This window comes from Salmo salar, chromosome 17 (genome assembly GCF_965601325.2).
Source record: "Salmo salar chromosome 17, fSalSal1, whole genome shotgun sequence".
NCBI classification, from domain to species: Eukaryota; Metazoa; Chordata; class Actinopteri; order Salmoniformes; family Salmonidae; genus Salmo; species Salmo salar.
Window position 1 is genome coordinate 2,993,806 of NC_138307.1, and position 22,820 is coordinate 3,016,625.

The window sequence follows — 22,820 nt, forward strand, 5'->3', positions numbered from 1 at the left end:
TGAGATAAGGCTGGGATTTACCTAGCAAAGACTTGTAGATGACCTGGAGCCAGTGGGTTTGGCGACGAGTATGAAGCGAGGGCCAGCCAACGAGAGCGTACAGGTTGCAGTGGTGGGTAGTATATGGGGCTTTGGTGACAAAACAGATGGCACTGTGATAGACTGCATCCAATTTGCTGAGTAGAGTGTTGGAGGCTATTTTGTAAATGACATCGCCGAAGTCGATGATCGGTAGGATGGTCAGTTTTACAAGGTTATGTTTGTCAGCATGAGTGAAGGATGCTTTGTTGCGAAATAGGAAGCCGATTTATAGATTTCATTTTTGATTGGAGATGCTTAATGTGAGTCTGGAATGAGAGTTTACAGTCTAGCCAGACACCTAGGTATTTGTAGTTGTCCACATATTCTAAGTCAGAACCGTCCAGAGTAGTGATGCTGGACGGGTGGGCAGGTGCAGGCAGCGATCGGTTGAAGAGCATGCATTTAGTTTTACTTGCATTTAAGAGCAGTTGGAGGCCACAGAAAGAGAGTTGTATGGCATTGAAGCTCATCTGGAAGTTAGTTAAGACAGTGCCCAAAGAGGGGCCAGAAGTATGCAGAATGGTGTCGTCTACATTGATGTATACAGAGAAGAGAGTCGGCCCAAGAATTAAACACTGTGGCACCCCCATAGAGACTGCCAGAGGTCTGGACAACAGGCCCTCCGATTTGACACACTGAACTCTATCAGAGAAGTAGTTGGTGAACCAGGCGAGGCAGTCATTTGAGAAGCCAAGGCTGTTGAGTCTGCCAATAAGAATGTGGTGATTGACAGAGTCGAAAGCCTTGGCCAGGTCGATGAATACGGCTGCACAGTAATGTCTCTTATCAATGGTGGTTATGATATCGTTTAGGACCTTGAGCGTGGCTGACGTGCACCCATGACCAGCTCTGAAACCAGATTCCATAGCGGAGAAGGTACGGTGGGATTCGAAATGGTCGGTAATCTGTTTGTTAACTTGGCTTTCTTAAAAAGGCAGTGTAGGATCGATATAGGTCTGTAGCAGTTTGGGTCTAGAGTGTATCCCACTTTGAAGAGGGGGATGACCGCGGCAGCTTTCCAATCTTTGGGAATCTCAGACGATACGAAAGAGGTTGAACAGGCTAGTAATAGGGGTTGCAACAATTTCGGCAGATAATTTTAAAAAGAAAGGGTCCAGATTGTCTAGCCCAGCTGATTTGTAGGGGTCCAGATTTTGCAGCTCTTTCAGAACATCAGCTATCTGGATTTGGGTGAAGGAGAAATGAGGGAGGCTTGGGCGAGTTGCTGTGGGGGATGCAGGGCAGTTGAACGGGGTAGGGGTAGCCAGGTGGAAAGCATGGCCAGCCGTAGAAAAATGCTTATTGAAAATCTCAATTATTTTGGATTATTCGTTGGTGACAATGTTTCCTAGCCTCAGTGCAGTGGGCAGCTGGAAGGATGTGCTCTTGTTCTTCATGTACTTTACAGTGTCCCAGAACTTTTTTGAGTTTGTGCTACAGGATGCAAATTTCTGTTTGAAAAAGCTAGCCTTAGCTTTCCTAACTGCCTGTGTATATTGGTTCCTGACTTCCCTGAAAAGTTGCATATCGCGGGGGCTATTCGATGCTAATGCAGTTCACCACAGGATGTTTTTGTGCTGGTCAAGGGCAGTCAGGTCTGGAGTGAACCAAGGGCTGTATCTGTTCCTGGTTCTATATTTTTTGAATGGGGCATGCTTATTTAAAATGGTGAGGAAGGCACTTTTAATGAATAACCAGGCATCCTCTACTGACGGTTTGAGGTCAATAGCCTTCCAGGATATCCGGGCCGGGTCGATTAAAAGGGCCTGCTCGCTGTAGTGTTTAGCGAGCATTTGACTTGTGATGAGGGGTGGTTGTTTGACCGCAGACCCATTACAGATGCAGGCAATGAGGCAATGATCACTGAGATCTTGGTTGAAAACAGCAGAGGTGTATTTGGATTGGAAGTTGGTTAGGATGATATCTATGAGGGTGCCTGTGTTTACGGATTTGGGGTTGTACCTGGTAGGTTCATTGATAATTTGTGTGAGATTGAGGGCATCAAGCTTAGATTGTAGGATGGCTGGGGTGTTAAGCATGTCCCAGTTTAGGTCACCTAGCAGCACAAGCTCTGAAGATAGATGGGGGCAATCAATTCACAAATGGTGTCCAGGGCACAGCTGGGGGCGGATGGTGGTATATAGCAAGCGGCAACGGTGAGAGACTTGTTTCTGGAAAGGTGGATTTTTAAAAGTAGAAGCTCGAATTATTTGGGTACAGACCTGGATAGTGAGACAGAACTCCGCAGGCTATCTCTGCAGTAGATTGCAACTCTGCCCCCTTTGGCAGTTCTATCTTGTCGGAAAATGTTGTAGTTAGGGATGGAAATTTCAGGGGTTTTGGTGGTCTTCCTAAGCCAGGATTCAGACATGGCTAGGACATCCGGGTTGGCAGAGTGTGCTAAAGCAGTGAATAAAACAAAATTAGGGAGTAGGCTTCTAATATTAACATGCATGAAACCAAGGCTTTTACGGTTAAAGAAGTCAACAAATTAGAGCACCTGGGGAATAGGAGTGGAGCTAGGCACTGCAGGGATTAACCTCTACATCACCGGAAGAACAGAGGAGGAGTAGGATAAGGGTACGTCTAAAGGCTATAAGAACCGGTCATCTAGTACGTTTGGAACAGAGAGTAAATGGAGCAGGTTTCTGGGCACGATAGAATAGATTCAAGGCATAATGTACAGACAGAGGTATGGTAGGATGTTAATACATTGGAGGTAAACCCTGGCATTGTGTGTTGATGGGAAAGAGATATTGTCTCTAGAAACATTTAAACCAACTGATGTCACCGCATGTGTGGGAGATGGAACTAAAGGATTGGCTAAGCCATATTGAGCAGGGATAGAGGCTCTACAGTGAAATAAGACAATAATCACTAACCAGAACAGCAATGGACAAGGCATTTTGACATTAGGGAGAGGCATGCGTAGCCAAGTGATCATAGGAGTCCAGTGAGTAGTTAGGCTGGCTGGAGACACGGCGATTCAGACAGCTAGCAGGCCCGGGGCTAGCAAGCTAGCAGAAGGGCCTTAGAGGGACGTCGCAACGGAGGAAGTCTGTTATAGCCTCCTCTTGCAGTTACGTCGAATAGACCAGTCGTGATGGAGTAGTAGGGTTCCGTGTAGCAAAGGGGTTCAGTCCAATTGGCAAAATAGGTATAGTGGCCCAAGCAATTGGCCGATGGATCTCTTCAGCTAACAGTCCAATATGCTCTAGACAGCTAGCGGGCTGGGGTTAGCAGGCTAGCAGATGGGCATTCAGGGGACGTTGCGACGGAGGGGCCTGTTGGGAAATAAACCCTTGGGCAGATTATGTCAGTAGTCTAGTCGTGATGGATAAGCAGGGCTTCGTGTAGTGAAAGGGGGCCGAGCCAATTGGCAAATAGGTATAGTGGCCCAAGAAATTGGCGGATGGACCTATTCAGCAAACAGTCCGATATTCTCTAGACAGCTAGCGGGCCGTGGCTAGCAGATGGGCATTCAGGGGACGTCGCGTCGTAGGACCCAGTTGAATAAGCCCCTCGGGCAGATTACGTCGGTAGTCCAGTCGTGGAGGAGCTCTGTACTGGCAGTAAAAGGGGTCTGGGCCAATTGGTAAAATAGGTTGATGGACCTCTTCAGCTAGCCGGGAGATGGGCCTAGCATGGGCTAGCTTCAGGCTTATTGGTGCTTGCTTCAGGACAGAGGTGTTAGCCGGGAGTAGCCACTCGGATAGCAGCTAGCTAGCTGCGATGATCCAGGTGAAAAGGTTCAGAGCTTGCGATAGGAATCTGGGGATATGGAGAGAAAATAGGTCCAGTATGCTCTAGTTTGAATCGCATTGTGCAAATTGGCGAGAGATTTCCGAGCTAAAGGTTAGCTGATGACCTCTAGCAGTGGTTAGCTGACTACTAGCTAGTAGCAAGTTAGCTGGCTAGCTTCTGTTGGGGGATTCCGGTTCCGAAGTAAAGAAAAATACTTTCGAAAAAAGCAGATCCACACAACATTGGGTGAGGCGGGTTGCAGCAGAGTATTTTGAAGTTGAGGTTTAGAAAAATATATAAAAGGATATGCGAAGAAAAATATATAAAAATATATATACATGACAGGATGAGGACAAGGACAAATTCCTCATCAAACCACAGGGATTTAACAATTTTTGCAGTGATTTTCTTAATGGCTACATGCTTATTAGTAACTGGTATAAGCATTTTCATAAAGGTGTCAGGTGAGGCGTCTGGTTGCTCCTCATTACACACCAAAGACCAACAAATATTTTTTACATCAACAACATAGGAATCACTACAAAACATATTGTATTACCTCTTACACACTATTAGGCCCAGCTATTGGAACTTCGGTTTTCCTAGATGTGGCTACTATATTGTGATCACCACATCTGATGGATTTGTATACTGCTTTAAAGCACATTTGTGTATCGTGACGTGACTATCATTAATGTGATGACTGCTATTTATTGAATAATTACCTACTACATTGAATTAATTTAATCAAGTAATAATCATGTGACATCTATCTCATTAGGGATTTGGGGCACCACGGTTAAAGTATGTTTAACCTCTCTAGGGTCGGCGGGACGAAATCGTCCCACCTACTCAACAGCCAGTTGAATCCCGTGGTGCGTTATTCAAATACCTTAGAAATGCTATTACTTCAATTTCTCAAACATATGACTATTTTACACCATTTTAAAGACAAGACTCTCGTTAATCTAACCACACTGTCCGATTTCAAAAAGGCTTTACAACGAAAGCAAAACATTAGATTATGTCAGCAGAGTACCCAGCCAGAAATAATCAGACACCCATTTTTCAAGCTAACATATAATGTCACATAAACCCAAACCGCAGCTAAATGCAGCACTAACCTTTGATGATCTTCATCAGATGACAACCCTAGGACATTATGTTATACAATACATGCATGTTTTGTTCAATCAAGTTCATATTTATATAAAAAAACAGCTTTTTACATTAGCATGTGACGTTCAGAACTAGCATACCCCCGGCAAACTTCCGGTGAATTTACTAAATTACTCACGATAAACGTTCACAAAAAACATAACAATTATTTTAAGAATTATAGATACAGAACTCCTCTATGCACTCGCTATGTCCGATTTTAAAATAGCTTTTCGGTGAAAGCACATTTTGCAATATTCTGAGTAGATAGCCCGGCATCACAGGGCTAGCTATTTAGACACCCACCAAGTTTAGCACTTACCAAAATCAGATTTACGGTAAGAAAAATGTTATTACCTTTGCTGTTCTTCGTCAGAATGCACTCCCAGGACTTCTACTTCAATAACAAATGTTGGTTTGGTTCAAAATAATCCATAGTTATGTTCAAATATCCTCTGTTTTGTTCGTGCGTTCAAGACACTATCCGAATGGTAAAGAAGGGTGACGCGCACAACGCATTTCGTGACAAAGAATTTCTAAATATTCCATTACCGTACTTCGAAGCATGTCAACCGCTGTTTAAAATCAATTTTTATGCAATTTTTCTCGTAAAAAAGCGATAATATTCCGACCGGGAAAGCGTGTTTACGTACAAAGACGAAAGAAAATAAAACATGGGGTCGACTCGTGCACGAGCCTCAGTCTGATGGTACTCTGACCGGCCACTATCCAAACGCACTAATGTTTTTCAACCAGAGGCTGGAATTACATCATTCAGCTTTTTCCCGGGTTCTGAGAGCCTATGGGAGCCTTAGGAAGTGTCACGTTACAGCAAAGATCCTCAGTTTTCAATAAACAGAGCCAAGAAGAACAAGAACTTGTCAGACAGGCCACTTCCTGTAAGGAATCTTCTCAGGTTTTTGCCTGCCATATGAGTTCTGTTATACTCACAGACACCATTCAAACAGTTTTAGAAACTTTAGGGTGTTTTCTATCCAAAGCCAGTAATTATATGCATATTCTAGTTACTGGGCAGGAGTAGTAACCAGATTAAATCGGGTACGTTTTTTATCCGGCCGTGCAAATACTGCCCCCTATCCCCAACAGGTTAATGAGTTACCATTTCCCAAATTAATTAATTAATTAATTAGATATCATACCGGTCACTAATTAATAATTTCCTCATATCAATCTCATTCTGAACATCGTAGACTCCGTAAATCTGCAAAAACCTGGGTCTCACTGATCATTCCATACCGCAAAAATTGATTTGATTATTTATTTACTAACAAGCTAAAGGATAACATAAGCTACACACACACACACACATGGTGTAGGTTATTGATTAGAAACGTAATACGATGACAACAGGTCCCTCGCTGACCAACACAATATGACACGTGTTACACAAGATGGAGATTTAACGAGAGAGAGAGAGCAAGAGCGAAAGAGAAGCAACACTTGGATACATTTGTAAACTACGCTTAATTTAGCTTGAATACCTTGCCCTGAACTGCCACTCTTATGGGTAAGAAGTAATGCATGTATTTACATGTTGAAGGTCTTTGTTGGGTATCTCTGTTGGGCCCAGGCCATCGGGGGCAAAGTTCCGCTTGGTGAGAAGGGGCCTGTTCCTCGGTGTAAGTCTGATTGTCCACAAGATGTCACAATGTTACTTGTACTCATTCTGGAAGAGGGGTCTTTTGAGGACGGCTAATAAGCCGTGTAGATGATCCCAGAGTGGCATTGATTGTTGAGAGGTTCCTTTTGTCTTCAACCTCGTGTTGCGTTTCGGGATCGTGACTAATCTTAGACCTCAGCTGCAGCTCGTGGTCATTCTAGTCTGCCACATATTTCCTCAGGATTCTGACAATTGTCTGGTTGCTCATTTCTACCCTGCCGGAGCTCCTAGGGTGGTGCTCAATGTGGAGTTTAGCTTTGACTCCCAGGAGCCACCACAGTTCGGTTATTAGAGCTGCCCAAAAATGGGTTCCTCTGTCACTGTCCACGGTTTCTCCTAACAGGCCGAAATGACTGAAAAAGTGGTTGAGCAAAAGAACAGTCATGGTTTCTGCTGTGTCATTGGTTACGGGCAGGCACTCCACCCACTTTGTGAATGCGCAAGTCACTGTGCGGAGATACTTGTTGCCTCTTGCTGACCTGGCAACTGGGCCTACCCAGTCGTTCTGGATCGAGCTCTGTGAAGTGTTGCAAGGGTGCTCTATGAAGTGGCTTGGAGGGTTGAAACTGGCAGCAAACTAGACACCCCCTCACGTATTGTGGCATGTCTTGTTCCATGTGAGGCCAGTGGGCCACCTGTCGCAATGTTTCACATGTAGCCTTGACCCCCCTATGGCCTCCACATGGCTCGTCGTGGGCATGAGCTATCATTATCCCCCTCTGTGTTTTAGGAACCACCTACCTTCGTGTGGCATCGGTTTCTTAAACATACACTTGTAGATGACCTACTGGTTTGAGGTGCTGTTTACTTGCGTACAGTGAACGCAAGTCGTGTGAGCCTGCCAAAGCTAGTTCGGACACTGGGTGATTAACAGGATCAGACCGGAAAGCCATCAAAGTGGCAAGGGACTCATCTTAGTGTTGCTTTGCTACCAGGTCACCATTCCGGAATGAATGAGTTAGCAACACATTATTATGTTCTGCGGTGCTACATGGCTACGTGTTACCATGGGCGCCTCAGTGATCATTGCTTCCGGAGTATCGAACACCCAAGGGGTGACGTGAATTGCACCGGATTTCGCCATGATGTCGGCATGGTCGTGGCCAAGTTTGTCACGACCAGGTGATTAGAAGTGTCCTTTGACTTTCTTCCAATGCGCCTGTATGTCGTGTTTGGTTATGAGGTTGTTGCAAGTTAGAATGAGCTCTTTGTTTTTCACTTCTTTGGCCACTCGAAGTAGTCTTTTGTTTCCAAAACGACAAGTGGCATAAGAAGTTGAGTCTGGCGTAGTTTGAGTTGGTGCAGATTGCCAGTTCCGACAAGTCGTGTTTCACCGCTGTTTGCTGGCTGGTCTTGTTGCCTAGCTGAAATTGAACAGGTTTGCGCGGAATGTCATTGTGCCATACCAATCCCACCCCAGTTTGCAAGTGATCTAGATGACGGTAAGAAGAGTCATCCACAAATGCCATCGGCATGCCAAGAGTGAGACTTGACAATCCATCAGCGGTACCAAACAATCAATTAAATCTATCCCAGTCAGCATCTGTTCAGTGTCAATGCACAGGGTGGATAAGTGACATGCTTTTCAAGTTCAGTTTTAGTAGGAGACCTTTGGTTAGAGGCAAGATAGCTTGAGTGAATACTCAAAGTACTGTGTTGCAACGTTCCGTTTTCAACGTTTTGCTGGGTCCACTGCTCTTTTGAGATATGAGGGAAATAGTCGAACCCGAATCTATCAGCCCATCACAGGTCAAACAGTCCTATAAGACTGCTTTAAGGTATGGCCTATTCGAGGAGGTTTTTCTCGTCATATCCCCAACAAAGTGGATTGGGTTGGAAGAATGGAGCGGTTGGTTATCCGTGTCGATTTTCAAGATGGATAAGCCACCTTCATGACCCAGTGGGTCCTCTTTTGGAATGGGAGAGGAATCAGCTGTTGCAACGCTGCTTACTTTGTGCATCTCCACATCTGTATCAGAGTCTGTAGACAAAACCTGTGGGCTTGTTTTTAGATCAAGCGGGCCCTGGACATGGATTTGAGTGAAAGGAGTGAATTTGACGTCCTCGCGAAAGGACGTCCTCGCGAAAGGAGGGAATTTCTGCGGACTCGTTCTCCGGCAATTTTACGCCTAGTCATGGTGACTTATCCTTGTTCTCTTTCTCAAATTTCTTCCGCTGCAGTACATCTCTAATCAGAGCTTCTAGAGAACTTCTGTTGACGTATTGATTAGTTGGACCCTTTGTTGCTCTTGTTACCCTTGTGCCCTGACCCTTTGTTATTGTTAGGTGCAGGAACGTGGCGGCCAAGTCGATCTCTACGGGACCTGTTTGGTTGTGGACATTTTCTATTGCTATCATTACCGGTGTGGTGGTTGTTTGGTAGCCACCCACCTTGTGCGTCATCTTTTGCCACTTCTGTCCCTGATGCTGCACCTTCCAATTGTAGTGATTGTTCCCCCCAAGCTTGAAATTCGAGTTGTTCAGGCTCTTAGCCCGGCTTGCTTTCAATGCTTCAAAAGCTGTGCTCACAAGCTCTCGGAGTGCCGAGATTGGCAAACCAACGTGGGCAGTAGGGCCCAAGTAGTTAATGAAGTTGGGATGCATGTTTGACAGAAACATTTGTTTGAATGGCAATAGCTCTTCCATTCCTGTTTCAGTGAGCATGCCAAAGTAAGTTGGACGAAACCTATGATACTAGGCTTGTGGGTGTTCATTCCGAGCTTGTTTGCCATTGTTAGCCAATGAGCTGTCATGTTTGCAAGTCGCAGCACCACGGAATTCTATTTTCAAAGCTGTGGCAAGTTTAGTGTAGTTGTTTTGCACGTGTTGCTGTTGTAGACGAATGAACCTTGTCACGTGTCTGTTGGACGTTCCCTTCAACAGGTAAAGCCTGTCAGTATTTCTAATGTTAGGGTAGCCATCCAAGGCGTTCCCTGAGCTCCAGTTGCGAGCTAGGTTGCTCGGTTGGGTCCCGCGATAGTCCCGCGATACAGCGTGACTGTTCTGGAGTTCCTCCAGATGGTACCTAAGGGTGGTACTCTGCTGCATTGCAGTCCACTTGGGAGCTTAGGGTATTTATTTTAGACTCCGTTTGGTCTCATACTTATCTGTCATGATTTGCAGGGAGAGCTCTCGAGTGCGGAGCAAGAGATTCAGTGATGAGATGTCCTCTGCTTGCTTAGAGGTCACTCGCTTCGGTCAAGTTAATATCTCCTCAAATTTCTAAAATCGGCTGGCCCTATGTCCTCGCTCATGAAATTAATAATGACTGAAGTCTACTCACTTCTGAAACGTGAGCGACAGAAATAGTACTATGTTTGGCCCAACTAGTCTATTTCTCAGAAAACCTAAACATCGGCCGGCTCATATGCCCTGGTTCGTAGTATTTAGTAATTCTCCCTTACACACTAACTTTCGTCAGATATACAACACCATAGTCAATCTCTCCCTACTAGTATCTGGATGAAAAAGAAACCACACACACACACAACTCTCAACAATAATCCTGCCAACAGCTCCATTTTTGTATAACGTATCTTGCTACACAATTCCTATAGACTGAATTCAACACTAAGGCCTAGATTTATCTTAGATTCCTCGCACGGGGCTCCAATATGTTGTGACGTGACTATCATTAATGTGATGACCTCTATTTAGCGAATAATTACCTACTATGTTGAATTTTTACTTGATTAAATTAATAATGTAACAATTAACTCATTGGGGATTTGGGGCACCACGAGAAAAGTTTGTTTAATGAGTTACCATCTCCCTAATTAACCTCTCTGGGCTAGGCGGGACGAATTCGTCCCACCTACGCAACAGCCAGTGTAATCCAGTGGCGCGATTTTCAAATACCTTAGAAATGCTATTACTTCAATTTCTCAAACATATGACTATTTTACAGCATTTTAAAGACAAGACTCTCATTAATCTAACCACAATGTCCGATTTCAAAAAGGCTTTACAACGAAAGCAAAACATTAGATTATGTCAGCAGAGTACCCAGCCAGAAATAATCAGACACCCATTTTTCAAGCTAGCATATAATGTCACAAAAACCCAGAAGACAGCTAAATGCAGCACTAACCTTTGATGATCTTAATCAGATGACACACCTAGGACATTATGTTTTACAATACATGCATGTTTTGTTCAATCAAGTTCATATTTATATCCTGTAGGTTCATGCTCTACAACATTCGCAGAGTACGACCCTGCCTCACACAGGAAGCGGCGCAGGTCCTAATCCAGGCACTTGTCATCTCCCGTCTGGATTACTGCAACTCGCTGTTGGCTGGGCTCCCTGCCTGTGCCATTAAACCCCTACAACTCATCCAGAACGCCGCAGCCCGTCTGGTGTTCAACCTTCCCAAGTTCTCTCACGTCACCCCGCTCCTCCGCTCTCTCCACTGGCTTCCAGTTGAAACTCGCATCCGCTACAAGACCATGGTGATTGCCTACGGAGCTGTGAAGGGAACGGCACCTCCATACCTTCAGGCTCTGATCAGGCCCTACACCCAAACAAGGGCACTGCGTTCATCCACCACTGGCCTGCTGGCCCCCCTACCTCTGAGGAAGCACAGTTCCCGCTCAGCCCAGTCAAAACTGTTCGCTGCTCTGGCACCCCAATGGTGGAACAAGCTCCCTCACGACGCCAGGACAGCGGAGTCAATCACCACCTTCCGGAGACACCTGAAACCCCACCTCTTTAAGGAATACCTAGGATAGGATAAAGTAATCCTTCTAACCCCCCCCCCCCCCCTTAAAAGATTTAGATGCACTATTGTAAAGTGGTTGTTCCACTGGATATCATAAGGTGAATGCACCATTTTGTAAGTCGCTCTGGATAAGAGCGTCTGCTAAATGACTTAAATGTAAATGTAAATATCAAAAACCAGCTTTTTACATTAGCATGTGATGTTCAGAACTAGCATACCCCCCGCAAACCTCCGGTGAATTTACTAAATTACTCACGATAAACGTTCACAAAAAACATAACAATTATTTTAAGAATTATAGATACAGAACTCCTTTGTGCAATCGAGGTGTCCGATTTTAAAATAGCTTTTCGGTGAAAGCACATTTTGCAATATTCTCAGTAGATAGCCCAGCCATCACGGCTAGCCATTTAGACACCGACCAAGTTTAGCCCTGACCAAACTCCGTTTTACTATTACAAAAGTTTGATTACCTTTGTTGTCTTCGTCAGAATGCACTCCCAGGACTGCTACTTCAATAACAAATGTTGGTTTGGTCCAAAATAATCCATCGTTATATCCAAATAGCGGTGTTTTGTTAGTGCGTTCCAAGACACTATCCGAAGTGTAAATAAGGGTCACGAGCATGGCGCAATTCGTGACAAAAAAAATCTAAATATTCCATTACCGTACTTCGAAGCATGTCAACCGCTGTTTAAAATCCATTTTTATGCCATTTTTCTCGTAAAAACGCGATAATATTCCGACCGGCAATCTGCGTTTAGGTAAACAGAGGAAAGAAAACAAAGCATTCGGTCGACGCGGGCACGCGCCTGAGTCTCACAGTACTGTAACCAGCCACTACCCAAAACGCTCAGCCAGAGCCTGCAAAGCCACAATTCAGCTTTTTGCCGCCTTCTGAGAGCCCATTGGAGCCGTAGGAAGTGTCACGTAACAGCAGAGATCCTTTGTTTTGGATAGAGATGACAAAGAAGGCCAAGAAATGGTCAGACAGGGTACTTCCTGTACAGAATCTTCTCAGGTTTTGACCTGCCATTTGAGTTCTGTTATACTCAGACACCATTCAAACAGTTTTAGAAACTTTGGAGTGTTTTCTATCCAAAGCCAATAATTATATGCATATTCTAGTTACTGGGCAGGAGTAGTAACCAGATTAACCTGTTGGGGCTCGGGGGCAGTATTGAGAAATTTTGAAAAAAATATGTGCCCATTTTTAACTGCCTCCTACACCAACTCAGAAGCTAGGATATGCATATTATTAACACATTCGGATAGAAAACACTCTGAATTTTCTAAAACAGTTTGAATGGTGTCTGTAAGTATAACAAAACTCATATTGCAGGCAAAAACCTGTGAAAAATAGATCAAATTTTTTTTTGTGACTGTACTATTTAGTGTCATTGTTTTATAGATACCATAGTGAGAAAGGATTCATTTCGCAACTCCTACGGCTTCCACTAGATGTCAACGATCTTTATAAAGTTGTTTGAAGCGTCTATGATGAACAGAGACCGGATGGCAATGAAGAGAAGTTGACCTCCCTGGGATGTCGTCACTTCATTATTGGCTGCACCTGCGCAATCATGTGATGCGATACATTTTTCAAAGACGTTTTTCAAGACACAGGAGAGGTCGGGTTGAAACATTACTGATGTTTCACGTTAAAAATGGCTCTAAAGATTGATGCTAAACAACGTTTGACATGTTTGAACAATGTAAATAGATTTTTTTTTTTACTTTTCGCCGTGACTCCCCCCCCCCGCGCTACTTTTTAGTAGCCTACCGAAGCGCTAACAACATGGAACAACTTGGAGTTATTTGGACATCAATTATGAACTTTGTCAAAAGAAACCACATTTGTAGTGGACCTGGGATTTCTAGAAGTGCCAATGGATGAAGATAATCAAAGGTAAGGGAATATTGACAATAGTAATTTTGATATTACATGGTTACAGATGGTGCTAACCTGTATAGCCTAGCCTATTGTTCTTAGCACAGCACCCGGTTTATTGCAAATTGTGATTTCCCAGTAAAGTTATTTTGAAATCTGGCATTGCATTAGCATTTACGAAATGTTAAACTATGAATATTTGAATGACAATAATATAATTTACCAATGTTATCGAATAGTAATTTTGTGATTTGTAACGTTGTTCACCGGAAGCATTTGAGAGAAAAAAAAATCTGATTTTCACCGCTTCGGTAAAATGCTGTTTTTGGATATAAATATGAACTTGATGGAACAAAAAATGCATGTATTGTGTAACATAATGTCTTAGGAGTGTCATCTGAGGAAGATTGTCAAAGGTTGGTGCATAATTCTAGCTGGTTATCCGCTTATGGTGACGCCTGTCTTTGAATTGACAAAACATTACACACAGCTATTTTCAATGTACTCTCCTAACATAACCTAACTTTATGCTTTCGCCGTAAAGCCTCTTTGAAATCGGACAATGTGGTTGGATTTAGGAGATGTTTATCTTTCAAATTGTGAGAAATAGTTGATTGTTTGAGAAATTGAAATTATTAGATTCTTGCAGTTTTTGAATTTCCCGCCGTGGTCTCTTGACAATGAATCCCGATATCGGGATAAGATCCCCAACAGGTTAAATCGGGTAGGTTTTTTTATCCAGCCGTGTCAATACTGCCCCCTAGCCCTAACAGGTTAACTCAAGAATACATAGATATCATATCAGTCACTAATTATTCATTTCCTTATATCAGTCTCATTCTGAACGTCGTAGACTCCACAAATCTGCACACACCCGGGTCTCATGGATCATTCCATACCACACAAATTGATTTGATTATTTATTTACTAACAAGCTAAAAGATAAAATAAGACACACGCACACACACGGTATAGGTTATTGATTAGAAACGTAATACAGTGACAACAGGTCCCTAGTGGACCAACACAATATGACACGTTACACAAGATGGAGATTTAACCTCTCTGGGCTAGGCGGGACGAATTCGTCCCACCTACGTAACAGCCACTTTAAGCCTGTGGCGCGATTTTCAAAACCTTAAAAATCCTATTACTTCAATTTCTCAAACATATGACTATTTTACAGCTATTTAAAGACAAGACTCTTGTTAATCTAACCACACTGTCCGATTTCAAAAAGGCTTTACAACGAAAGCAAAACATTAGATTATGTCAGCAGAGTACCAAGCCAGAAATAATCAGACACCCATTTTTCAAGCCAGCATATAATGTCACCAAAACCCAGAAGACAGCTAAATGCAGCACTCACCTTTGATGATCTTCATCAGATGACAACCCTAGGACATTATGTTATACAATACATGCATGTTTTGTTCAATCAAGTTCATATTTATATCAAAAAACAGCTTTTTACATTAGCATGTGACGTTCAGAACTAGCATACCCCCCGCAAACTTCCGGGGAATTCGCTAACATTTTACTAAATTACTCACGATAAACGTTCACAAAAAGCATAACAATTATTTTAAGAATTATAGATACAGACCTCCTCTATGCACTCGATATGTCCGATTTTAAAATAGCTTTTTGGTGAAAGCACATTTTGCAATATTCTAAGTACATAGCCCAGGCATCACGGGCTCGCTATTTAGACACCCGGCAAGTTTAGCACTCACCATAATCATATTTACTATTATAAAAGTTTGATTACCTTTTGTTGTCTTCGTCAGAATGCACTCCCAGGACTGCTACTTCAATAACAAATGTTGGTTTGGTCCAAAATAATCCATCGTTATATCCGAATAGCGGCGTTTTGTTCGTGCGTTCCAGACACTATCCGAAATGGTAAAGAAGGGTTGTGCGCATGGCGCAATTCGTGACAATAAAATTCTAAATATTCCATTACCGTACTTCGAAGCATGTCAACCGCTGTTTAAAATCAATTTTTACGCCATTTTTCTCGTAGAAAAGCGATAATATTCTGACAGGGAATCTCCTTTTCGGCAAACAGAGGAAAAAATCACAAAGGCGGGGGCGGTCGGGTCACGCGCATAAGCCCAGAGTCCCTTGATCGGCCACTTGAGAAAGGCGATAATGTGTTTCAGCCTGGGGCTGGGATGACGACATTCTGTTTTTTCCCGGGCTCAGAGCGCCTATGGACGACGTAGGAAGTGTCCCGTTAGAGCAGAGATCCTTAGTAAAAGATAGAGATGGAAAAGAAGTTCAAGAAATGGTCAGACAGGCCACTTCCTGTAAAGGAATCTCTCAGGTTTTGACCTGCCATTTGAGTTCTGTTATACTCACAGACACCATTCAAACAGTTTTAGAAACTTTAGGGTGTTTTCTATCCATATGTAATAAGTATATGCATATTCTAGTTACTGGGTAGGAGTGGTAACCAGATTAAATCGGGTATGTTTTTTATCCAGCCGTGTCAATACCGCCCCCTAGCCCTAACAGGTTAAAGAGAGAGAGGAAGAGAGAAAGAGAAGCAACATTTGGATACATTTGTAAACTACGCTTAGTTTAGCCCTAATACCTTGCACCGAACTGCCTCTAAGAAGTAATACATGTATTTACGTGTTGAAGTTCTTCATTGGGTATCTCTGTTGGGCCCAGGCCTTCGTGGGCAAAGTTCCGCTTGGTGAGAAGGTGCCTGTTCCTCGGGGTAAGTCTCTGATTGTCCACAAGATGTCACAATGTTACTTGTACTCATTCTGGAAGAGGGGTCTTTTGAGGACGGCTAATCAACCGTGTAGATGATTCCAGAGTGGTATTGATTGTTGAGAGGTTCCGTTTGTCTTCAACCTCATGTTGCGTTTCGGGATCATGACTAATTGTAGACCTCAGCTGCAGTTCGTGGTCATTCTAGTCTGATATGTTAACTTCTTTGGGATGGGGGGCGGTATTTTGACGTCCGGATGAAAAGCGGGCCCAAAGTAAACTGCCTGCTACTCAGGCCCAGAAGCTAGGATATGCATATAATTGGTAGATTTGGATAGAAAACACTCTAAAGTTTCGAAAAATGTTAAAATAATTTCTGTGAGTATAACAGAACTGAAACCCCGAGGACAAACCATCCCCCCCCAAAAAAATATTTCATCCTTCCACTGATTTCAATGGCTGGCATTTTTATAATAGGGTGAAATCGTTCCCGATTGCAGTTCCTAGGTCTTCCACTAGATATCAACAGTCTTTAGAAAGAGTTTCATGCTGGTTTTTGTAAAAAAGAGGCAGAAATTGTAGTTTTTCTAGGTGGCTCCCATTTTGGCTGTAGTGTTTCCAAGCACGTGAATGAGAGCGCGTTCTTTGGTATTTTTCTCCGGTAAAGACAATAACGATTCTCCGTCTTAAATTTGATTGTTTATTTGCGTATTAGGGAACCTAAGGTTTGATTATAAACGTTGATTGACTTGTTTGTATAAGTTTATTGGTAACGTTTGGGATTAATTTCGTATGCATTTTGGAGGGAAACAGAGTGGATTATTGACTGAAGCGCGCCAGCTAAACTGAGTTTTTATGGATATAAAGAAGGACTTTATCGAACAAAATAACCATTTGTAATGTAACTGGGACCTTTTGGAGTGCCAACAGAAGAAGATCTTCAAAGGTAAGGCATATATTATATCCCTATTTCTGACTTTCGTGTCGCAACTCCCTGGCTGAAAATGATTTGTTATGCATTTGTGTGCTGGGTGCTGTCCTCAGATAATCGCATGGTTTGCTTTTGCCGTAAAGCCTTTTTGATATCTGACATGGTGGCTGGATTAACAACAAGTTAAGCTTTATTTTGATGTATTGCACATGAACGTTTAATATTTATAGTAATTTAATTTGAATTTGGCGCCATGCAATTTCACTGGAAGGTGTCAAAATGGGACGCTAGCATCCCACAGATCCACAAGAAGTTAATTCTTAACACAAATGCTTTATACCCTCGGTTAAAAGGGGGCTTTTACGTCATGCTGATACGCTCTCTAGGTTCCCTGGGGCGTGACTAATTACAAGGCAAGGTATCACAATTGACTATAATCTTGTTAGAGAACTAAAATCACAATCTTATCGTCACAAAACCATTGTCTTTTTCCTGCATATTTTCTACTCAACGTGAAGTATGTTAACCTGTTGGGGCTAGGGGGCAGTATTTTCACGGCTGGATAAATAAACGTACCCGATTTAATCTGGTTACTAATCCTACCCAGTAACTAGAATATGCATATACTTATTATATATGGATAGAAAACACAATAAAGTTTCTAAAACTGTTTGAATGGTGTCTGTGAGTATAACAGAACTCATTTGGCAGGCAAAACCCTGAGACATTTTCTGACAGTAAGTGGATACCTGATGTGTTGAATTACCTTTAAGCCTATGCCATTGAAACACACAGGGGTTGATTAATGTTTTGGCACTTCCTATTGCTTCCACTAGATGTCACCAGCCTTTACAAAGTGTTTTGAGTCTTTTACTGTGAGATCTGACCGAACAAGAGCCATGGAACGGTGATGGCCGATTAGACTCTGGCGCGCGAGTTCATGTTGGGTACCCTCGTTCCAATACGTTATACAAGAGAATGCATTCGTCCACCTTGAATATTATTCATGTTCTGGTTAAAAAAGGCACTAATGATTTATGCTATACAACGTTTGACATGTTTGAACGAACGTAAATATATTTTTTCCCCTCGTTCATGACGAGAATTCCAGCTGGCTTAGATCATGTGCTAACAACACGGAGCTTTTTGGATATAAATGATGAGCTTTTTTGAACAAAACTACATTCGTTATGGACCTGGGATTCCTGGAAGTGACATCTGATGAAGAGAATCAAAGGTAATGGATTATTTACATAGTATTTTCGATTTTAGATCTCTCCAACATGGCCGTTTGCTATACAGACAAAGCATCTTTTTCTGGGCGCAGTGCTCAGATTATTGCAAAGTGTGATTTCCCAGTAAGGTTATTTTTAAATCTGGCAAGTTGATTGCGTTCAAGAGATGTAAATCTATAATTCTTTAAATGACAATATAATATTTTACCAATGTTTTCTAATTTTAATTATTTAATTTGTGGTGCTGACTTGACTGCCGGTTATTGGAGGGAAACGATTTCCTCAACATCAATGCCATAGTAAAACGCTGTTTTTGGATATAAATATGAACTTGATAGAACTAAAAATGCATGCATTGTCTAACATAATGTCCTAGGAGTGTCATCTGATGGAGATTGTAAAAGGTTAGTGCATCATTTTAGCTGGTTTTATGGTTTTGGTGACGCCTGGCTTTGAATTGACAAAACATTACACACAGCTATTGTCAATGTACTCTCCTAACATAATCTAACTTTATGCTTTCGCCGTAAAATCTTTTTGAAATCGGACAACGTGGTTAGATTAAGGAGATGTTTATCTTTCAAAGGGTGTAAGATAGTTGTATGTTTGAAAAATTTGAATTTTGACATTTATTTGGTTTCAAATTTGCCGCTCTTGAAATGCACCTGCTGTTGATAGGGTGCACCACGGGTGGCACGCTAGCGTCCCACATAGCCCCAAGAAGTTAACGTCCCACCTACTCAACAGCCAGTGGAATCCCGTGGCGCGATATTCAAATACCTTAGAAATGCTATTACTTCAATTTCTCAAACATATGACTATTTTACACCATTTTAAAGACAAGACTCTCGTTAATCTAACCACACTGTCCGATTTCAAAAAGGCTTTACAACGAAAGCAAAACATTAGATTATGTCAGCAGAGTACCCAGCCAGAAATAATCAGACACCCATTTTTCAAGCTAACATATAATGTCACAAAAACCAAAAGCACAGCTAAATGCAGCTCTAACCTTTGATGATCTTCATCAGATGACACTCCTAGGACATTATGTTATACAATACATGCATGTTTTGTTCAATCAAGTTCATATTTATATCAAAAACCAGCTTTTTACATTAGCATGTGACTAGTATGTGACTAGCATTCCCACCGAACACTTCCGGTGAATTTACTAAATTACTCACGATAAACGTTCACAAAAAACATAACAATTATTTAAAAAATTATAGATACAGAACTCCTTTATGCAATCGCTATGTCCGATTTTAAAATAGCTTTTCGGTGAAAGCACATTTTGCAATATTCTGAGTAGATAGCCCGGCCATCACAGGCTAGCTATTTTGACACCCACCAAGTTTGGTACTCACCAAACTCAGATTTACTATAAGAAAAATTGGATTACCTTTGCTGTTCTTCGTCAGAATGCACTCCCAGGACTTCTACTTCAATAACAAATGTTGGTTTGGTTCCAAATAATCCATAGTTATATCCAAATAGCGGCGTTTTGTTCGTGCGTTCAAGACACTATCCGAAGGGTAAAGAAGGGTGACCCGCCCGGCGCGTTCCGTGACAAAAAAATTCAAAATATTCCATTACCGTACTTCGAAGCATGTCAAACGCTGTTTAACCTCTCTAGGCTAGGCGGGACGAATTCGTCCCACCTACGTAACAGCCACTGCTATCCTGTGGCGCGATTTTCAAAACCTTAAAAATCCTATTACTTCAATTTCTCAAACATATGACTATTTTACAGCCATTTAAAGACAAGACTCTCGTTAATCTAACCACACTGTCCGATTTCAAAAAGGCTTTACAACGAAAGCAAAACATTAGATTATGTCAGCAGAGTACCAAGCCAGAAATAATCAGACACCCATTTTTCAAGCCAGCATATAATGTCACCAAAACCCAGAAGACAGCTAAATGCAGCACTCACCTTTGATGATCTTCATCAGATGACAACCCTAGGACATTATGTTATACAATACATGCATGTTTTGTTCAATCAAGTTCATATTTATATCAAAAACCAGCTTTTTACATTAGCATGTGACGTTCAGAACTAGCATACCCCCCGCAAACTTCCGGGGAATTCGCTAACATTTTACTAAATTACTCACGATAAACGTTCACAAAAAGCATAACAATTATTTTAAGAATTATAGATACAGACCTCCTCTATGCACTCGATATGTCCGATTTTAAAATAGCTTTTTGGTGAAAGCACATTTTGCAATATTCTAAGTACATAGCCCAGGCATCACTGGCTCGCTATTTAGACACCCGGCAAGTTTAGCACTCACCATAATCATATTTACTATTCTAAAAGTTTCATTACCTTTTGTTGTCTTCGTCAGAATACACAGCCAGGACTGCTACTTCAATAACAAATGTTGGTTTGGTCCAAAATAATCCATCGTTATATCCGAATAGCGGCGTTTTGTTCGTGCGTTCCAGACACTATCCGAAATAGTAAAGAAGTGTCACGCGCATGGCGCAATTCGTGACAATAAAATTCTAAATATTCCATTACCGTACTTCGAAGCATGTCAACCGCTGTTTAAAATCAATTTTTACGACATTTTTCTCGTAGAAAAGCGATAATATTCCGACAGGGAATCTCCTTTTCGGCAAACAGAGGAAAAAATCCCAAAGGAGGGGGCGGTCGGGGTCACGCGCATAAGCCAGTGTCCCTTGATCGGCCACTTGAGAATGGCGATAATGTGTTTCAGCCTGGGGCTGGAATGACGACATTCTGTTTTTTCCCGGGCTCTGAGCGCCTATGGACGACGTGGGAAGTGTCACGTTAGAGCAGAGATCCTTAGTAAATGATAGAGATGGAAAAGAAGTTCAACAAATGGTCAGACAGGCCACTTCCTGTAAAGGAATCTCTCAGGTTTTGACCTGCCATTTGAGTTCTGTTATACTCACAGACACCATTCAAACAGTTTTAGAAAATTTAGGGTGTTTTCTATCCATATGTAATAAGTATATGCATATTCTAGTTACTGGGTAGGAGTGGTAACCAGATTAAATCGGGTATGTTTTTTATCCAGCCGTATCAATACTGCCCCCTAGCCCTAACAGGTTAAAATCAATTTTTATGCGATTTTTCTCGTAAAAAAAGCGATAAAATTCCGACCGGGAAACCCTGTTTTCGTTCAAAGAAAATGTAAACATGGTGGAGTCTCGTGTATGCGCCATGGCCTACAAAGTCATCATTCAACGTTCTGGCGCCTTCTGAGAGCCTATGGGAGCGTTAGAAAATGTCACGTTATGCCAGAGATCCCCTGTTTTGGATAGAGATGATCAAGAAGGCCAAGAAATGGTCAGAGAGGGCGCTTCCTGTTTGGAATCTTCTCAGGTTTTGGCCTGCCAAATGAGTTCTGTTATACTCACAGACAACATTCAAACAGTTTTAGAAACTTTAGGGTGTTTTCTATCCAAATCAAACAATGATATGCATATTCTAGTTTCTGGGCAGGAGTAGTAACCAGATTAAATCGGGTACGTTTTTTATCTGGCCGTGCAAATACTGCCCCCTATCCCCAACAGGTTAACATGATATGATATGACAGTATGAAAATTCTTCAAGTTCCAATGTTTTCATTGTAAAGTCTTCATGCAACTTTTAATGACATAACAAAATGGACCTTCATATTCCAAATTCCAACTGTCATCATTCCCAACAGTCGGTTGTGGAAATATATTGTCCCAGTGTCTATTGTTTGATGTTGTAGTTTTTGGCCGGCAAAATCTTCATAAGGCACACAGACATTCCAATCGCCCAAACTAGACCCCAAAAGGAATCATCTGCTGCCTATGGTTTACGATCAACGTGAGGTGTCATAAAACCCCCACATCAATCCCTCTGCGGGAGAGACGGGGCTCTGTAGAGCTGATCCACTGTAACCTGATCCTTGGATCCTCACAGGAGAGTCATGACAACGGGTAGGTTGATTGATAACCTGAACCAGGTTGCAGGCATTGGTTACGGTTTGAAGCTTTTTCTTGAGTTGGCAGCTTGATGAAAGACAGTTAATATTTAAATCACCCAGAAAATGTACCTCTGTTGATATCACATACATTATCAAGCACATACTGACTTAGGACTTGGTGGTCTATAGCAGCTTCCCACAGAGCTTTCTCTTTGTTTCTCCCATCTTAGCAGACTACCTGTTCAGCAGCTTTGGCCTGGGGGCGGTTGTGATGTGGCTCAGCCCAGGTTATATCACCTTGATGTGTGTCTGATGCCTGTATAACTTGTTGAGTGACAATACTCTCTCTCCATCCAGGATAATCCCTGTTCAGTGGCCTTAGGCTCGGGCCTGTGGATGGCCTGGGTTATATTAATATGTTGTGTATCACTTACTCTTTCTCTGTAACTCGTTGAGTGACAGTACTCTCTCTCTGTCTGGCCTCCATCCAGCAGACTCCCTGTTCAGCGGCCTGGGGCTGGGGCCTGTCGTGGGCCTGGGCCTGGTCGGCCTCCTCCTGGTCCTCGTGGTGGTTGACGTCAGCTGCTACTTCCTGCGCCAGTGCGGCCTGCTCATGTGTATCACGCGCAAGCTCTGCAGCAAGAAGACGGCCACCAGCGGCAAGAGCAAGGAGATGGAGGAGGGAAAGGCCGCCTACCTGTGAGTGGACCTTT

General features: G+C 42.5%; 1 protein-coding gene across 2 annotated transcripts in view; it reads left to right on the forward strand.

Moving 5' to 3' along the window:
- The window catches only part of ncam2a (neural cell adhesion molecule 2a), a 433,491-nt gene that overhangs the window by 401,882 nt on the left and 8,789 nt on the right, over window positions 1–22,820 (forward strand). For both annotated transcript variants that reach the window (XM_014151337.3, XM_014151338.3), the window contains exon 15: window positions 22,599–22,806. In XM_014151337.3, coding sequence (XP_014006812.3) covers window positions 22,599–22,806 — 208 coding nt within the window. The remainder of the gene's footprint in view (window positions 1–22,598; window positions 22,807–22,820) is intronic.